This window comes from Tenrec ecaudatus, chromosome 14 (genome assembly GCF_050624435.1).
Source record: "Tenrec ecaudatus isolate mTenEca1 chromosome 14, mTenEca1.hap1, whole genome shotgun sequence".
Lineage (NCBI taxonomy): Eukaryota > Metazoa > Chordata > Mammalia > Afrosoricida > Tenrecidae > Tenrec > Tenrec ecaudatus.
The window spans coordinates 10,443,873-10,463,118 of NC_134543.1; the positions used below are offsets into that span (position 1 = coordinate 10,443,873).

The 19,246-nt window shown below is 47.2% G+C and overlaps 1 protein-coding gene across 3 annotated transcripts in view; it reads right to left on the reverse strand.

Annotated features, from left to right (window-relative positions):
• The window catches only part of UNC79 (unc-79 subunit of NALCN channel complex), a 234,320-nt gene that overhangs the window by 52,267 nt on the left and 162,807 nt on the right, over positions 1 to 19,246 (reverse strand). For all 3 annotated transcript variants that reach the window (XM_075531033.1, XM_075531032.1, XM_075531034.1), the window contains 7 exons: positions 18,714 to 18,816; positions 16,044 to 16,184; positions 12,199 to 12,237; positions 7,232 to 7,344; positions 7,035 to 7,120; positions 5,832 to 6,005; positions 3,355 to 3,423 (listed from right to left, as the gene is read on the reverse strand). In XM_075531033.1, coding sequence (XP_075387148.1) covers positions 3,355 to 3,423; positions 5,832 to 6,005; positions 7,035 to 7,120; positions 7,232 to 7,344; positions 12,199 to 12,237; positions 16,044 to 16,184; positions 18,714 to 18,816 — 725 coding nt within the window. The remainder of the gene's footprint in view (positions 1 to 3,354; positions 3,424 to 5,831; positions 6,006 to 7,034; positions 7,121 to 7,231; positions 7,345 to 12,198; positions 12,238 to 16,043; positions 16,185 to 18,713; positions 18,817 to 19,246) is intronic.

Consider the following 19,246-nt stretch of genomic DNA (forward strand, 5'->3'; position numbering starts at 1 on the left):
CATATGTTCTTGACACAATGGATGGATGTATGGATTGTGATAAGAATTGTACGAGCCCCCAATAAAATGATTTTTTTAAGTTAAGGCAAACAAACAAACAAAAAAACAAATGAACACATAAAACCTAAAATAACACTAAAAAACCACCCAACTCACAGCCATTGAGTCAGTTTTGACTCTAGCGACCTTATAGGGCAGAACAGAACCGCTCCTGTGGGTTTCCGAGACTGGAACTCTTCACAGGAGGAGAAAGCTTTATTGTTCTCCCATGAAATAACAACACTAACACACAGGAAAGTAGGAACAGTGATAAATGCATACCTAAAGGAGAAATATATATATATATTAATATGAGGCTGGCTGCTCCTATAAAGAGCGACAGTCTCAATCCTTAAGGAGCAGCTCTGCTCTGCGTTGTACATGGGCCATCTGAGTGGGCACCGGCGGGATGGCAGTGGGTTTAGCAGAGTTCCCGGGGAAGGGACTCAGCCCCGGGTTCAGCCCCGGGCCGGCCCACAGCAACACAAACACCAACTGCTAATTTCACTTTTAGCCTTTTCCCGAAGAGCAAAAGTCCTCTTCGGATTCCCTTGGGTTAGTGCACGCAGGTGCTCAGGTGGATCCTTCCAGTGTGGGGTAACTGAATATGATGGTGGAGAAAGATTGGGGAGCAGTGAAAGGTTTCTGAACATGCAGCCACCAAAAAGGAATCCCAAACTGAATGCATCGGGAGTCCAAGGTGCTCTGGGCAGCACTGGGCCTTGTTGCAGAGTCCTCAAGCGCAAAGGGACCTCTGGAAAGCAGGCGGAGGGAAAAGCAGGAGGGGCCAGTCTTTTTATTAATCCACCAGCAAAATTTTCCAATATCAGTTAAATTTGGGGTAATCTCCCATGTTAATGGTCACAAAAGTAGATCAAACGTTACTATAGGGACATCTTAATAAGTACGTTTTGCATGACATTTGACTCTTCCTTACGGTCGAGTCCCAGGAAGGGCATGGTTAAATCTGAAGATGTGAGCATGTGTCAGCTTCCTTTTTTCTTGACTGATACGCAATGAAACTCATTACACGTCCCTTGCCCTTGAGGATAGGAATTACGTCTTGGACTTGTTCGAATCTCTCACAGACACCTGTGGGTTTTCCATCGGGACGGGACCCTTCGAAATGGTGCTGTCGACGTGGTATTCTTTGCTACCAGAGAATGCTGTTGGCTTGACACCCAGGCCCCGGGTATGTAATGCCTCCTTAGAGATGCAGTAAAGAGAGCCATGAGTTCACGCCGGTAGAAAGCCTTGTTCTTCTATCTGGGGAGCCGCGTGGTGCTGAGGCACACAGGAAGCCTAGCGGGTAAGCACACAGCTGTCACCCGAAAGGCTGGCAGCTTGGACCTGGCAGCTATGCAGCAGCAGAACGATGTGGCAATCTGCTCCCACAAAGGCTGCAGCCGTAGAAGCCCTCCGGGCCAGCTCTACCCTCTCTGTAGATTCACGAGGGTCGGCATCAACTCGCAGCAGTGGGGTTTGGGAGCACAGTGTTGGAGAATGGGGCACAATAAGGAAAAAACAAGGAGCTTAAAACCAAAGGTCCCTCTAAGGAAGTTTCAGATTTTCCACCAAGCAGCTCAAACGCTGTATGCCTCTGATCTTTATCCACCAATGAGCAGGGTAGACCAACGGAAGTCTATGCAACTTTCCAGAGTAAACATCTCATGAGTCTATGAAAGGGCAGTCGAGGAAAAGAGTTGCGAGAAACCACCTTTGTTAGTGAATTAACTAGTGCTATTAACTAGCTAGCAGTTATTAAATAATAATAATATTAATCGCCAGCACCACGTTCAAAGACATCGATTCTTCCTCAGTCTTCCTTACTCGGTGCCCCACTTTCACATGCATGCGAGACTACTGAAAATAGCCTGGCTCGGGTTAGGCATATCTTAATCCTCACAGAAACACCCTTGCTTTTAACACTTTAAGAAAGGCCTTCAGCAGCAGATTTACCCAATGCAATGAGTCGTTCGATCTCCTGACTGCTGCTTCCTTGAGCCTTGATTGTGGATCCAAACAAGGTGACATCGTTGGTAACTCCAACCTTGTCTCGGATTACGAGGTTGTCACCTAGTGCTCCAGTGGTGAGGGTCCCGGTCTTCTCGACACTGAGCTGCGATGCATGCCGAAGGCTGCGGCGATCCTGGGTCTTCATCAGCGAGTGCATCGAGTTCTCCCCACTTTCAACAAACAAGGCTGAGTCATCGGCACATCTCAGGCTGTGAGTAAGCCTTCCTCCGGTCCTGACACTACGTTCTTCTTCATAAAATCCGGCTTCATGATGAACTAGCAGCTGCCGTGGTCCCCGGAAAACCGGGGTGAATGAAACGTGGGGCTGGACTCGGTAAAGCGGAGGTTCACTTGGGGGTTCATCAGTGCAATTGCACATGTTAATTCTGAGGTCTCTGCCAGGCATCGTGAGATCTCCTACAGGAGGCAGCTGCTTTTTATTTAGGTGGAATCTTCGAGAAGGAGGTGTCTGCCACGCTGACCACCAGAGCATGAACCTTTTCGGGCGAAGTGCATGGCCTCCACAAAGGCACGGAGGTATGACCTTATCCAAGTGCATATATAAAGCACTTAAGACGGGGGCTGCCGCATGGGACATGTCCCACAAAGGGTGTCGGTGGCTTTTAATGATGACAGAGGTGATGATCCTAGAGGCGCACTGGGGACATGGAAATGGGAGGAGCCGACTGCACCCTGCACTGGAAAAGTCAGTGGTAGGACGTGACTTTCCCGTGCATCCTATTAAGGACGTCAGGCACTGCTGTGCAGAAAAATGAGAGTTACTCAAGATGTTTACAGTGAGGAATTTAACAAGATGGCTCGGTGGAGGGCAGAGGGGGCGATTAGGAAGCTCCCTTGTCTGGAGTCGGGAGGATGGACTGAGTGGCGGGACCCAGGCCTGGGACGTGGCGGTGGTCATGCCACCGAGTTGATTCAGACTCAAAGCTACCCTCTAGGCCGGCGAAGAGCTGGCCAGTTTCCTAGGCTGTAATCTGTATGGAAGCCTGTCTCCGGGTCTCTCCTGGGTGCATCTGAACCGCTGACCTTGAGGTTGGCAGTGGGGTGCTGACCTGTTACACCAACAAGCCGCCTTCTTTTTAAGGACTGGGACTTGGATTATTCAAAAGCGACAGTAGGAAGTCCCGGGCTCTTCTGCCTGGACACAGACCCACACAGGGGGTTGGAGGGAGGTTGAAAGCGCCCATGAGCATGCCAGACTGAGAAGGTCCCCTGGGTGGCCCGGTACCTGTGTTGGGTCAACTAACCCGCTAGATGTTGTTACCTGCAAAGCACACCTACCCTTGTGGCGTTCGCGGACGGTATCTTCAAGAGGCAAATCATAATCCTCAGACTGGAATCTAAAGAACACTGTAAACAAATGTAAAAAAAAAAAAAGCATGTCAGAGCGTTTCTGAAGACAACTTCAGCTTGATATGCTCCTCCAAACGTCTATTTTAAAGGAAAAAAGAACCTAGCACGTGACCGCCTCTCCACAACCATCCTGTGCCGTTTGCTCACATTGAAAAAAACCATTAGTCTCAGATTAAAAAATAATTCAATGGTTGCGCACTTAAATAATATTAGCCGATTCAATAGCCAACCATCGCTCCTCTGCTACCTTTTCCAAGACACAGATGTAAAATTAAACCAGACAGAAAGCTGAACAGATAATTGGATGAAGAGGTGGACACACAGGTGAATAGTTAAGATATTAATCATATCCGGCTCTAAAGAGGTACACTAGTTTGTGAAAGGCCTTGTTGAAAAAGCTTTTAAAAATTAGATCTATTGAGTACCATCTGACTTAGCAGCTTACATGGGGAATGGCTTCATCGGGCTATTCTCTATGTCTAACTGCTATGACAAGACCCGAGAGAAAGCAGGGGCATTTCCACACTAGACAATCATGCCTCCGAATCTAATAGAGTTCTAGTTTGACAAGCTGCCTTATCAAGATGTGTTTTTTAACGAGAGTATTGGGGATAAATGGTACAGCAAGAATTGGACATTCTTTAAAAGTCACCCTAGCAGGACGAAGTACCACCTCTGCGGCTGGATACTGCCTGAACCTCTTCACCATCACGCAAACTCAGTGCTTTCCAAGCAGCCACTGCTCTTCGAAACTTACCAGAAATGAATTTCGCAGGCTCCACTCAACTCGGCTAAAACAAGAACTTGGAGGGATTGAGCCCAGAAATCTGGGTTTTTATCAAGCCCCCTGGGGAACCTAAGATAAATGACAGTGTGAGAACTACTTCTCTGAATTGATAACTACAAAGAGCTATCATTGGCTTAGTATTAGTCCCAGAGTTTTTTTTTAAAGGGGGGTGGGGTGGATGGGGAGGAGATTAGAAGCAGTGCTCAGATACCGGATCCCACCGAACATGACTAATTCTCACATAAATGCTGAAAGTGTCCATCTCTCTCTTCTCTCTCTCTCTCTCTCTCTCTCTCTCTCTCTCTCTCTCTCTCTCTCTCTCTCTCTCTCTCTCTCTCTCTCTGTCACACACACACACACACACACACACACACACACACATGCTACTGCCACTGAATAGGCTCTGAGTCACAGCGACCCTGTATGGCATTTCCCAAACTGCCCATCTTTATGGGAGATGTTCGCACAGAGCGGTGCCACGTTCGAACTGCTGACCTTGCCACAACCCGCTACACCCTCACGACTCCCATTTCACAAGGCCCTTTGAAAGGGACCATTGGTCTATTTGATCTGCTGGTAACCCAGTGAACTGCTGAGACTTACTATACTGCAAATGGGGGGCTGTAACTCTCTCTGCCCACCAGGCCCCCGTAGTGTGATAAAAATCAGGAAACTTTGCCTTGAAAAGATGTGGTAAGACCTGACCACCCAGGCCTGCAATCCCCCAGAAGAACTATTAGCTGAGGCGGAGGGGCTGCTGACCCCCTTGGGGAAAGCACGGAGCTTTCCAGCAATCAAGGGTCTCCGTTCTCATTGTCACCTCACCTCACTCCACCTGACATGCAAGGTTGGGCTGGTTGCTACCACCTCTGCTTACAGCTGTTCACAGCTTGAAACCCTTCCAATGGGCCAGTGTCTGAGGTGAGTAAATACTGTGGGCCCTGGCACTTGCCTATAGGCATCTGGGCTTGCCACGTCTACCCCTCTCCTTGGCTTGCGGTGTGTTCCTACGGCAATCGTTGCCCTGGTTGGGTCCGATTGCGGTTCCATGGACCACCTGGAAATGTGGGCTCTGCGTTGCCCACAGGTGCATTTGCACAGCATGGTTTCAAATCAGCCCTCCTCGCTTGGCTCCAGAGACTCAGCTCTACAGGGAGAAGGGAAGCACAGTGTGGCAGGAGGACAGAGCGGAGCAGAGAGGTCACCTGGATCGTGCAGGCACTTTTATTTGCCAACACCAGCCATCGGTCCCCTTCAGATAAGTTCTCCAAGATTGACACGCTACCCTCTATGGAACACTAGGAGCAGATTCAAGTCATCCCCACCTGAGGGATAAGAACTTACTGCTGTCTTTCTGACTTTTTTTTTTAACCAATGGGAAGCATATTGTGAAGACTGAGCCCACACCGCTCATGGCACGTTGCTGTTCCGCCACACTTGGCGCGTTCTCTCGACTCAGTGGCTGTGATGGATGCCTGGAGCCCTTTAGAGTGCATCAAATCACCCAGCACCCTGCTTCTCGTCTTGGTCTCAGGACATCCATGGTCCCACGGGAACACCTGGAAACGTTAACACGGATCTGCCAAAGTGAGGACACAGGATCCTGGAATCATCTTACCTTCAGCGGTAAAACAGAAGGCAGCTTGGTAAAGAAGGTCTGAAACTGGTTGCTGATGGTGGTCCAGAGGCTACTAGGCGAATCCATGGGCAGAGCTTCCATGAAGGCGGCAATGTTTTCCAAACAGCGTATCATAGCACCCCCTGCTGGCAAATTCTTTTTGTTATTTAGACCCTAAAAACACAAAAGCATAAGCAATCAACTGCTGAGACCGCCTGAGAATTCGTGGAGCTACATGGCGAAGATCAGGGTCAAAATCACACGTTCATGCTGCTAACATTGTTCTGAGTGGGTGGCTCCCATTGGCCAGCCATACTAATGGACAGGAGGGACACTGAGGACATTTCAGACAAATTTAAGGCGGGGGAGATGAGTGATCTTTTGCTCAGGGAAGGAAGGAATGTGAGCAAGACATAAGAAGCATCTCCCAACAACCTACTATGCGCACCTTGGAGAAGGCGCAAGGATGTTTAAGATGCTCTGGAGAGAATCCCCATGGGGAGCCCTGGTGGCATCGTGGTTACGAGTTGGGCTGCTAACTCCAAGGTCTGCAGTTTGAAACCACCAGAGTGCTCCATGGGAGAAAGACTGGGCTTTCTACTTCCATAAAGTTACAGTGTCAGACACTCACAGGGGCAGCTCTACCCTGTCCCAGAGGGTCACTGTGAGTCGGCATCACTGGACAGCAGTGAGTTTGGAGGGATTTGGAGGGAGAGAATGTCCCAAACCGAAGACTGGAAGGAAGGTCTATGGGAGAAGCAGGTTCTCTGTCGTTCACCCCCAAGGTCGCAGAGAAAGCTAACCAGCAGTGCAAGTACAGAGGGGCTCCATCTCCTCCCCCAAACAATACCAAGTTTCAAAAGCCAACTGGTTCTGTGGAGGGGACACTTGCTCTCCCCACACCCACTGACTTGAAAGTGTCCAGCTTTGAATAAGAGCACCGGTGCTGGTGGTCTTTGATCAACTCCGACCCATAGAGACCATTCCGTACAAGATGTTGCCCCATCCTGGCTCCATCCTCACAATCTTTGGATGTTTGTGTTCCTTGTTCTGGAATAGGAATGCCTGACTGAAGTATTTCTATGCTTTGGTAATTTCCAAAGTAAATGACTTTCCATTTCTTTCTTGGCTACATGGAGTGGCAAGAAGAAATATGGCCCTTGAGCGCAACTGGGGCTCAGAATGTCGTTGAAGCAAACCTACCTCCAAGAGCTGGCTGAGTGCAGCGATTGAGCTCAGCTCATTGAAGTCCATCAGCGAGGTGGCTAAGGTCCGTAAAAAAGTCCCATCTGGAAAGTCAACAGGCAGATTTAGTAGAGGCTGGGGGTCCCCAGGCAGGGGCTGGGGGTCCCCAGGCAGAGCCAAGCCTGCAGGGACTGGCCCCACGGAGGGTGACTCACCTTTGATGGTGCTCTGGAACAGCTGTGGGAAGATGCCATTGGGCGCCAGTTGGTGGAAGATGCAGCGCAGGAACTGCTTGGCCACCCCTGCTGCGTTGCCAGGAACCATCATGCTGGGGTTGAGCAGGCACACACAAGACAGGAGATCATTTACTTCTCTCATTTTTTAGTTTGCACATCTCTATACCAATCGTCTCACAGAACGGCTCTTTGTCACTTTCATTGATACAGTGAAATGATATAGTCATCTCTAGTCTTCAGAAATGATACCTTTTTAGACAGAGAACCATGAAGTGCCAGCAATGTCCAGACTTACCCCAGAAAGGCCCACAGAGGAAGAAAAAAAAACAGCTCACCAAGCCCACAGGGCGAGAGAATGGCAGTCAGAACCAGAACACGAGGCGGGGGTCATCAGCCAGACCCCCGAGGAAAGTGCCTATGGCTGAGAGAGAGGGCTGTTCCGGGGGAAAGTGTGAGGAGAGAGATGTTCGTTCTTCCTACGAAAGTTGAGAAGATTTCTCGAGCGTGGGGCTGGCACTTGTAAAAGGACTTGATTTTGATAGATGCCGTTTCTCTTCTATCCCCAGGCCACCTCTGCATGTCAAAAATGGAGCCCTGAGATCTGTGTGTGGCCCTGGTCCTTACATGTATATGCCAGGAGAGATGTTCCCTGAGATGGTCAGGGGTTGGTACCCCAGGAAGAAGGACAAGGGAACCAACAGAGCCGAATGGGCACAGGGCGAGAAGTGCCCCTTAGCGACCTGTTGCTGCGTGAGCCCAGGTCTACACGGACATGCTGGTTCAAGCGTGTACGTAAAAATGTGCCCCGGGAAGATTGGCACAACCTCTGCCAGGGCTTCGACAAACTGAACAGAAAACTGAGGAGGAAGTTCTCACCGGTTTGTGATATGGGGCCAGCGAACCCCAAACCTCAAAGTAGCCGCTGTCCTTCAAAAAGAAAGGAAGGAGGAGAGGAAGAAAAGGGGGGCGGGGAGACCTCATGGCTGTGGAACCCAACTACAGAGAAAAGGATGGGCCATGGAAGTAGATGATGGCAAGCTAACACTACGGGGCATTTCTGATTAGGAACGTAAAATGAGAAGTTCCAAATTAAAAAAAAAAAGAAAGAAAAGTGTGGGACTGAACCTCATACTCTTGAGGTTCCAGATGTACTACAACTATTGAGTCTGGACAACTCCCAAGACTGTGAGCGTGAGCTGCTCTTCCAGCTGTGGCTGAATCCCCCGGAGGGCAGACCAAAGAGAGAGACTCACATTTGAGCACTACATGCCTTTAAAAATAAAAGAAGTATATAAGACCAAAAGGCCAACAGCTATTTCAAAGCATAGATGAGAATGTTTGGGTAGGGGAGTGGTGAGGAGAGCAAGAAGATGACGTAACCAGGACAGAAATAACAAGAATTTTGACACAGGGTAAAGGGTATAACTCCTATCATTGATCAGTATGGATCTGTGGAATGGGAGTGGGTTTCACTGTGTTTATCTTTCATCAAAATCAGAATTATCTTTTCAAGTAAAAAAGGATGCTGGACCACAAAGAGGCAGGGATCACCTCTAAGAAGATAGAATGGCTTCATGTTTAATCATCAGTTCATGGAACTCAGCAGATTAAAGGATGACAAGAGAAGACTAGCTAGGCGAAACAGTCGACAATCAATGGAGCAAATGCACTTGACTAAATTAAACACACATGCGTCATAAAAACTCAGCAAATTGGAGATCTAAGGACACATCTTCAGTCTAATAATAGGCTCCTACAGAGCGTCATCTGTAGAGAAGATAATCATCGTGAGAAAACAGTGGGGTCAGGAGCAAGCCAAGAGGACCCACTCTCACGCTCGTCTACTGGACCAAAGATGCAAGCCATGGCGGTGAGGCGATGATATAAAGATCAGAAGGGGAGAAGGCCAACGTCACCATGTACAGATGATGCCGGTTCTGAACATACAAAACCCACAGAAGTGTCCAAGCACCAACGAACACATTTCAAAGAACTAACGTGTGAACTTATCAAAGAGGCAACCCTCATCTGCATGGGGTTTTTTAAAGTTAGTGTGGAAATTCCATTATCTTTTAATACCCCTTTTGACCACAAACGTTTTGAAGCTCCCTCGGATATAAAATCCATTAAATATTTAGATACCAGCCACAAAACATGGAAAGTGAAATTGGTAAAAATTCCATTTGCATTAGCATTTTAAAAAACCCATAAATTTTCAATCCTGATAGAGTAGGAAGAAAATGTGAAACAGGATCTAGAATTTTTTTTTTTAATCCAGACTTACTGGACTGATTGAAAGAGACTCCCTTAGCCTATTTGAATCTAGCCCCTGAGGCCACCTTTCAGTGAAATAACAGATTAGCTTGCAAAAGAATGGACATCACTAGAAGACTGCTCCTTAAAACAGTCATTCAGATGAGCCAACAACTTTAGAATAAAAATGAGAAGGTAAGGAACCTGGAAAACTAGATTTATAGAAACAAGACAACCAGAGTGGAAATAATGAGTGGAAAAATGTCATTGAGCCATTTGTATTGAAATCAAGTGTTGACTAGAAACCTCTACAACTGTTGAGCCTAAAACAAAGTGAAAGTTGCTTCCTTTTTTTTTTTTAACCTCATCAAATTCTAGGGAATAAATTTAACCAAAGATGAGCAGGCTTTGACACTGACAACTACAACATGTTAGGAGAAAACTGTTCATTAACTAGAAAAGTCAATATTTTTAAGATTAAATTGACTTAGAGTTTTAATGTAATTCAAGCAGATTATTTGGGGGGCTTCAAAAACAAGATGGTTATTCCAAAATTTATATGGGAGCGATTTTAAAGATGGCCAAAGTCACACAGACTGATTTGAAGTCATCAAGACGGTGAATCAGGCTCAGGAAAGAGATCAACGGACCCATATGAGGCGCTCAGAAACAGACTTACATCCATACCTAGCATTAGAATGGTTATTTGCTTTTCAACGTGATCCAACAGGGAAAGAAGAAATTTTTTAACAGCGCTGAAATAATTGGATATCCACATGGATACAAAGAAATCCATCGAATCCCACTTCTGACACCAAAAAAGAAAGAAAGAAATCCAATTTCTGCTTCACACTATAAAATTCTTTTGTGATGATGGTTCACAGACCCCAACAGAAATGCTAAGGCCATAAGCCTTCTTGACTCTAGAGCAATCTAAAGGAAAAGCAGAAAAGACCTTGACAGCCTGGGAGTCGGCAAAGGATTCTTGAACAAACAATGCTCTCTCAGCAAAAGAAATAAAAGACTTGCTTACAAAAATACTTGTGGAAAATGCTCCGAACAGCTTTACGTACACTAGTCCCAAAGGAGAAACAACCCTGACGCTCATCAATAAAAGAATACACTATGGAACTACTCAGGTCTGGAAGGCTCTAGAAAAGAGAGGGGGTTCCTGGTGGTTTGCATGAATGAATTTCAAAAATATTATGCTTCACCAAAGAAGTCCTACACGAGAGGGTGTATCATGTCCAAAATCATTGATATGAACCTCTAGGGCTCCGCGCATATGAAGGTCTAGAGCAGACAAAACCGACGGTGGGAAAAACGGTCACAACCAGGTTCACTTCAGCAGGAGTGGAGATGGAATGGGGGTGTGTGTGTGCAAGGAGGGTTCTGGGAGTGTAGGCAGTGCCCTCGATCTGACAAGGCTCTGGGTTATACAGGGAATGTGTCCACATAAGATTTGTGTCCTCTCTTGGATGTAGATTTTACAGCGAAAGGAAAACTATCGATAAGAAATGGACCTTAACCTACCTGCAGTTAAGTTAAAATTTAGCGCTCTTATCATTTTATCTTCCTTCGGATCCATTTACATTTTTTAGCAGCTTCTGCTTCCTTTTCTATTGGGCTTTTATCTGGTTTACTTTGTTATTGCTGCTATTTTTAAATGCTTTTCTGCATTTGAAATCCAGGAGAGGTACATCGATAGACAGTTGCTAGAGTCAGGGTTCCTTGCGGGCATGGCAGGGGAGGTAGAGGGTAGATGGGAGCTATGAACAATGACTTCAAGAATGAAGAGAATGTTCTAAAACTGATTGTGGTGATGACGGCACACTTCTTCCTGATGAGACTGAACTATTGAATCGTATGATATGTAGATTATAAACCAATAAAAATCACTGGGGAAACATGGAATTTAGGTGAATGCTGACGTCTGTAAGGGAACGTACACGAATGTCCGCTGTCATGTTGGTCTTGTGGCTCCACTACTGGAGCATGATGCTGACATGAAGCTTTTGCCTTTCCTGTTCCCTGTGGAATGTTCTTTCCACGATTTCCCTCACTTTATTCAAATACCACTCCCTCGGAGAGGCCTTCTTTCCCATTACATCCCTCAAGCCACTCCCTAGCCCCTGATACGGCTGGATTATTTTCTTATCAGTTCACGTGAAGCGATAATAAATCAAATGGTTGGTTCTCCTGCTTGCTAATTTGCTTCTTGTCTACGTCCTCAACCAGGTGGTAAGTTTGTTGGGCTCTTTGTTAACACCCACCAGTCTAGCAGTCAGGAAACACTTGCTGAGGGAATGAATGTCAGCCAGGGCCTCCAGCACTCTGTATTTTCTTCACAGACTTAGCACAATTCACAATGATATATTTGTGTTCTCATTTTATTCGTCTTTGCCTCCCCGTGAAGGTAGTAGGCATCCTATCAGATCTTCCCCCTAATTCTGTCCCAAATACCTAGCACAGGGCCTGGCTCAGAGTGGGCTTAGAATTATTTGTGGCACAAGTAAAGGAAGGACGGAGGGCAGAACAGAAAATAAACACCTGAAGCCCCCCCCCCCCCATTCCTCTCTTCCTCCCTGAAATTCCGACTCAAGATCCAACTAGAACGAGCCCCGTTTCTTCCATTGGGTTAGAAATGAGCCGAACATGCGCAGGTGTCACATCAAGGTGAGGGGGGACCTTACCTTTCTGCTTGACTAGAAAAAGTAGTGCTGGATGCCAACCTAGGGAATAAGGTAAACAGAGTCAAAAGAACATCCCGGACTTTCATGAGGAGCTGAGTTTGCGCTCCTTCCTGCTAGGCTTGTGGCGGCTCAGGCTTAGATGTCTAATTGCTCGGACCAGGGACCAGGGCCCTCTCGGGAGTTCATCCCTGAAACCTACTCTCTGTACCCCGTCAGAAATTCCCAGGTCCACTTAGCATGAAGTTCAGTTGGTTTTCGGGCACCAGGAGAATCTACAAAAGGGCCTCTGCCATTTTGATCGAGGCTAGACTTTGGATCCACCTCTTCCCCAAACGATCTCCACTTAAAATCCACGACTTTGTACACGACTTCTAAAACCTAACTGCCAAGAAGCCATGAACTGTAACAATCTCTAATATAGTAAAAATAGGCCACAGATATTCACCTGCTGCTTGCTGGGTCGAATAATGAGAACACAAGTCCATTTTTATTGAACAATGTCCTTAAGTTATCATGATATAACATTTAAGTTTTTTATGTAAGTAGATGGCTGAATATGCTTGGAAACATTCTAGATATGAGATCATGTCGGCTTTGATGACTAAATTGGTGGATTTAGAAGAACGAGTTGGTAAGTGCAATCTGGAAGGAATAAACAAGGAGCACACTGCACATTTGCTTACTCCCTTAGGACTAGACACGTGAGTTAAACCAAGAGCCCGGTGGGAGAGGAATACAAGGCAAACAGCTCACTGCCACAGAGTCGATCTTGATGCACAGCAACCCCACAGGACAGAGTAGAACTGCCCTCTGGGTTTCTGAGACTATGACTCTTTATAGGCGTAGAAAGCCTCGTCTTTCTCCCTCAGAGCGGCCGAGGTGTCCAGCGGCCGGCCTTGGAGTTGGCAACAGAAATGCAGGCATGGCTTTCTTTTGCTTTGGTTATGGGGCTCTGTGCTGCTGATGACACAGCGACAACTGGATAAATGTTAGGAACTGAACTGAACCGCAAGGAGAACGTGAGGCTTTCTACTCCCAGAAAGAGTCGCAGTCGCAGAAACCCACAGGGGCAGTTCGACCCTGTCCTAGAGGGTCGCTATGAGTTGGTATTGACTCAGTGGCAGTGAGTTCGTTGTTGGTGTTTCAGTCTTTTAAATTTATTCCTCTCCAACTGAGTTCTTGGCTTCACTCATTCTTTCAATCCTTAAGAAAGTCTTAAGGGGTAAACAAATATCATCTTATTTCTAAGGAAATCTAGGGGTCCATTTCAAGAGGGATTTAAGTCAAGGCCAAGGTGCCTGGCGGCCCAGTGGGTGAGCTGCCAACTGAAAGTTCAGCAATTCAAACCCACCAGCTGCTCGGTGAAAGATGAGTCATTCTGCCTTCATAAAGATTTTAAACAAAAAAGCAAAAACCCTCATTGCCATTGAGTTGATTCTGACTCACGGTGACCCCATAGAACAGAACAGAACTTCCCTGTGGGTTTCCAAGACTGTCTTTTTAAATTCAAATAACTTTATTGGGGCCTCATTTTTCTACCATGGAGTGACTGGTAGTTTCGAACCGCTGACCTTGTGGTGAGCAGCCCAATGAGTAACCACTACACCACCAGGGCTCCGTCTTGGAAACCCTATGGAGGAAATGTACTCTGTCCTAAGTGTTGCTATCAAGTTGGTTTACGTAGAGAGTAGAATATGAACTCCCCTGGGAGACGTAGGCAGTCAACAGAAGGGTGGTGTGGAGCTCATGTACCCGTAGAACACAGTCAGGGGTGGGACCTGCCATCATGGGAGACTCACGTGAATAAAGGGTGTCTTCATGAGCCACTTTAACTCATCTGCTCTGTGTGGTGCAGTTCTTCCTTAAGGCACCCAGGGAAGGCGGGCCTTGGGGGCGGGGGCAGGCAGGCTCCATGCCTGGAAAGCTCTGATGATCAGACTTGGGTGCCTAGGAATTCCCGCCAAGGTGTTCCCTGCCCCCTTGTGAGTCGACCCAAACTCACTGCCATTGAGCAGTTTCCAAGATTTTAATAGATTTAAAAATTCAAACTAGAACCCAGTTACTGTTTTTCTCTTGCTTCTTAAACGCTGGGCTGTGACCCTCAAGGTGAGCAGTTCGAAACCACCACCAGCTCCTCGGGAGAAAAGTGAGGTTTTCGACTCCCGTAAAGAATTAGTCTTGGAAACTCACAGGGGCAGTTCTACCCTGTCCTAAAGGGTCGCTGTGAGTGGACATCAACTGATGGTAGGGAGTTTGTTCTGTTTTTCTCTTTCTTCAAACGTCATGTGTTTCCAGCTTAGCAGTTGACCAGGTTCAGACAAGGTGTACTCTTGCTATGTTAACACAAACTGAAACTAAGCCTTCTGCACATCTATTGTCGCAGAGATCGGCTTAGTTTTAGGAAATTATGACGAAGCAAAACAATAATGCTTTCTGTTTGAAAACGAAAATGGTTGAACCTGTAAACTGGCATTTGTTTTTTTTAAAAAGCCAAAAGCCACAAAAACCCTCAGCTCCACAAGTCGACAGCTGATCCAGCATGTGTTCTATAATTCTTAAAATGAGGTAAAAAAAAATCAAGGGCTTAAATGAAATGAGTCATCTTCTCTCACATATTAGTCACGGACTTGGATGAAATGATTTCTCTCTTCCCTACATGAGTCACTGACTTTGCACACTGGCTGTTTCTAAGAATCGGATGTGGGCTGGCTAGATTGGCCTTGACATCTTCTAGGGATAAAGCAGATTACAACAGGGGGGGGGGGGAAGAGGGAGATAACAGAGGCATGTGTTTGGGGGACAGGGGCTCGTTTTAAATGCTTGTCTGTTTGTCTTTCGTAAGTAATTAGCATTTCTTCATTAAGGGGGGAGGGAAAGGTTCCACTTTAGTGGTTGGTTTGGCTTGCAAGATTCCCTCTCCGTCTTTCCTTCAAGTACCAGGTATATGCAGCGGCCTCGTCTCACCTCCTCCCTGCAGGCCCTTTCCATCCTGAGCTTCCATACCCCTGACCCTGATTTCAGCCCTTAGCCATGCCCTGTCTCATAGGCTACTTCATGATCCCATACTAAACTGTGCTGTCCACAGCTGGGCCACCAAGTGCTTTCACACAACTGCTCCACCAGCATCAGCGAAATGCTTAGTGGACTCAGTTCACGTGGGACTGAATTCAGTCCTCTTCAAATGCCTGGACCACGGTTTGTTACAGAATTTAAACTCGTTTTCATGTCCATGAGACATATCCAATTCTAATTAGTGATCAACTACATGGAATTGCCTTAACACGAATGTCCTCAGAGCAGCAAAATGTACTTGTCACTCTGTAGGGCCGAAGGTCCCTTCCTCACACGTGGTCCTCACACGTGTTCATCATCCTTGGATCTAGGTCAGAGCTGGGCAGCCTGCTCTTGGTCCAGTTATCCCTGCCCATGGCAATGGCTGTAGTTTTAACAGCTCAGGAGGCATCCTCGAGATTAGAAGAATCGTCAGGGGCTAAGAGTGGGAAGAGCCGATGTGTATAAAGGCTTACTATTAACCAGGCGCTGTTCTAAGCACTTCTCCATTGTCTGGCTAGCTCATGTCCCAACTGGAAAAAAAAATAACAACAGCAGGTTTCTTAGAACAACTTTCTCTAGCTTCACTCTGTCCTGGACAGGACCTGCTGGGGATTCCAACCAAATGATTAACCCATTCCGTTTTCTGTGTTTTTGTTTTTTTAATCTAGTGTGTCCTACAAATCTCAAGCATGGAAAAAGGTGACTGGTGGTTCCCTTCTAAGATGGCAAGTTTGATCCCAAAATCTAGATGGCTCCTTTCTCCGAAGCAAACGAGGAAGCCAGGTAGTCACCTTCCCACAGACTGCATGATGTCCAGCAACAGCGGGGCCGCCAAGTCCGGGCTTAGGTGAGTGAAGGTGGACAGAACCACAATGGCCAGCCCAAGCGTTTCTTCATCGTATTCTTCCAGGATGGCCCCACAGTCGTGGCACCTGCACATGAAACACAGGGGGAGGGGGGTGCTTTCCATAAAAGCCAGCCAACGGTGTCAAGGCACAGCACACTGCCCACAGCCGTTTCTGGTGACTCTTGGAAGAGTTCTCAAAAGGAGGGAGGTCGCTCGTCGCTTTCTAAGAATAAAGAGGAGCCGCCAGTGCCACCAGCAGTCTAGACAAAGAAGCGGCATGAAGGCTCCTTTGATTACGGAAAACGCTCTTCCGACAAGCAGCTGGCCCGCTCAGGATGCATTACTCCCTCTGACAATCAGGGACAATTGACCTAACAGTTTGAGGCTTGTGGTCCAGGGCTCTGTGCGTGTGAAATGATTATTGGGAGTAATCAGGCACTGGGCTTTGTTTTTTTGCATTCGTCCAAATGTTTTGAAAAGAGCAGAAAAATGCCGGGGCACACACGGAAGTCTTTCAGATTTAAAAATGTCCCGTTTGAGAGGCGGGGTCGTGGCGTCCAGAGTACTCTAGAAGGCCCAGGGAGTCTGACTAGCCATCGCATCTCGACCTTTTCCTTCGATCCACTGGGCAAACTCCTCCTACCTAGTGACTTTCATCAGTAAGGCACAAATCATGCCACCCGCTCATAAGGACTCTGGTTTCTGATTGGCAGTGTCCTACTAGGAGCCCCGTGGTCCAGTCGGGCCACAGCGCTTGGCGGGCTGCTAGTCCCAGAGACGGTGCCACTAAAAGCATCAGCCACTCGGTAGAGACAGAGAAAGCTCCCTGCACCAGGAACAGGCTTCAGTCTTGGAAACGTGACGACATCGTTCTGCTCCGGATTGGATCACTAAGAGTGGGAATCAGCTCAGAGCAGTGAGTTTGACTGCAGTTTCCATTTAACTCCATCCAAGCCAAACCACCACTGCCAGTGAGCCCCCTGCCGCCAAGTCAGTTCCGACTCACAGCAGCTCCCTGGGTGAGAGAGCAGAACTGTCCCATCGTGGCTGTGATCTTTATGGAAGCCAACCACCAGCCTGTCTTCCCAACCTTTCTGGGTGAGTTCAAACCACCAACCTCTAGGTTAGTAGAAGAACACAAATGGAACCACCCAAGGACCTCCAACCAAAGCCAGAGCTCTTTCCCCCCACAGAGGGGCAGCTATCTCGAAGGCAGGGAGCGTCTCTTGGCCATCGCAAGGAAACCCAAGCTACGGTTGCTACCAGGATCTTCCATCGGAGACCCTCCGAGATATAGACAGAAAACAAGTATACACCTATAGATGAACTCTCTCTCCCAATAAATGTTTTAAAAAATAAGGACTGATAAACACAAAGAAGAAAAACAAGTGTGTACCAGGGCAACCAGGAAGTCGACTAGGAAGGACTGGGGCCTGAGGGGGGACACAACACGGGAAATTATACCACAGAAGGACCAAGAAGGGTCCTTCCCAGGCTCCTAAGTGCTGCTTGTGTGGACGTTCCAAGCAGCTGCAGCAGATGGACACTGAACATAGGAAGATGTATTCATTAATGACCTTTAACTGTGGGCAATCACCACGGGCACTCACATCAACCTTGTCCTCCTGTCCTCTTATCAGAAACCTACACAATTTGTCAACTGGCCATCTATACAGGAAGGCTTCTTGGTACAGGGGGATCCTTCCAAACGTAAAATCCTACCACTCTCCTGTTTCTCATACTCACGGGACACCCATCTATCTATGTGTTAGGCCATGTATCAAAAGCTAAGGGCTTCAAATGCAGAAGAAAGGGTCCCATTCCCCAAGGCTATCACAAGTTATTACAGAACATAAGTGTATAAACAAATAATGCTTTGGATATAATCGGAGGCATTCCAGCAGAGAGGAATGTACCGAGTGCTATAAAAACTCGGAGAATGGCATTCGTAATTCTACCACTTAAACTCTGCCTTAAGGTGGGTGGGTCTTGAAGCATGAATAGGAGTTCTCCAGGCAGGGAAAGCACAGAGAGGGCATGTATAAAATCAGAGAGGTGGGAACAGATCGGACATGGTCTGGAAACAGTGATGGGGCTGGGGGAAAGAGTTTCTAGTGAGGACTGATATGCCTTCCAAACTCAGGGGCCTTTTATAATAAGCTAAGGCATTTGGACTTTGGCCTATAAGAAATCTGGGGGGGTAGTAAAAATTAACAAGCTCAAGGGTGACAAAACTGGTCTGAGATTTAGAGAAGGACTTCTACTGGTAGGGTGGCATAAGAATCAAGTCTCATACTTATCCCCGCCCTAATATTTGGATGGATTTTATTCGCATGAAATTGTGTTTAGAGACCATCGATAAGTGGGTTTTTTTTTTTTGCACTTGCCCAAATTAAAAAAGGAAAATTCCTAGGTGGACGTAGAAGTTGCTGAAACAATATTGCGTTTCTAAAACCTTGGGCACTTAGGGCTACCCCCATCTGAAGGACAAATGAAGACTTGAAATCGAAGCCTGCCTTCTCTGGTGCTTCCTTAGGACCTGCGACCCAAGTCTAATTCCACGTCCAAGCCTAACTCGGCACAGGTGGTGGAGGAAATCATGACGTCAGCTTACTTGTCAGTCATCACTGTGGGCTGCTCGTCGGTGAACTCCTCAGGCGCCGGGACAAACATACTGACTATGCTGGGTGCTGACAGCAGGCTGGACTTAGTGGCTCCTGGGTAAGCAGCAAAGAGACAACTGGTGAATAGAGGTCTGTTTCCACGGGGACAGGAGAGGCCCAGTTCTCCTCTCCTAAACCTCCCAAGGCCACATGCAGAGGGGTATGAGCTTGCCATCCCAATTACATGGTAAAAAAAAAAACCCTCAATAATAAGCTAAGTTCAAGAAAGGTGCTGGCTGATTTGTTTCTGTGTGCATCTGATTTTAACAGGCCTACCTCCAGCACCCCTTTTACTTCTTGACTTTGAGAGAAATCAGAAAGTTCCAGTGTGCGAACAGGTACTAGGACAACGATGAAACATTTGGGGGGGGGGCAATCAGAAGGTTCCGGTGTGTGAACAAGGTACTAGGACAAAGATGGAACATGTGGGCGGGGGGGGGGTGGTAATCAATTCATGAATTACACCCTTTGATTGCTCCTTCTA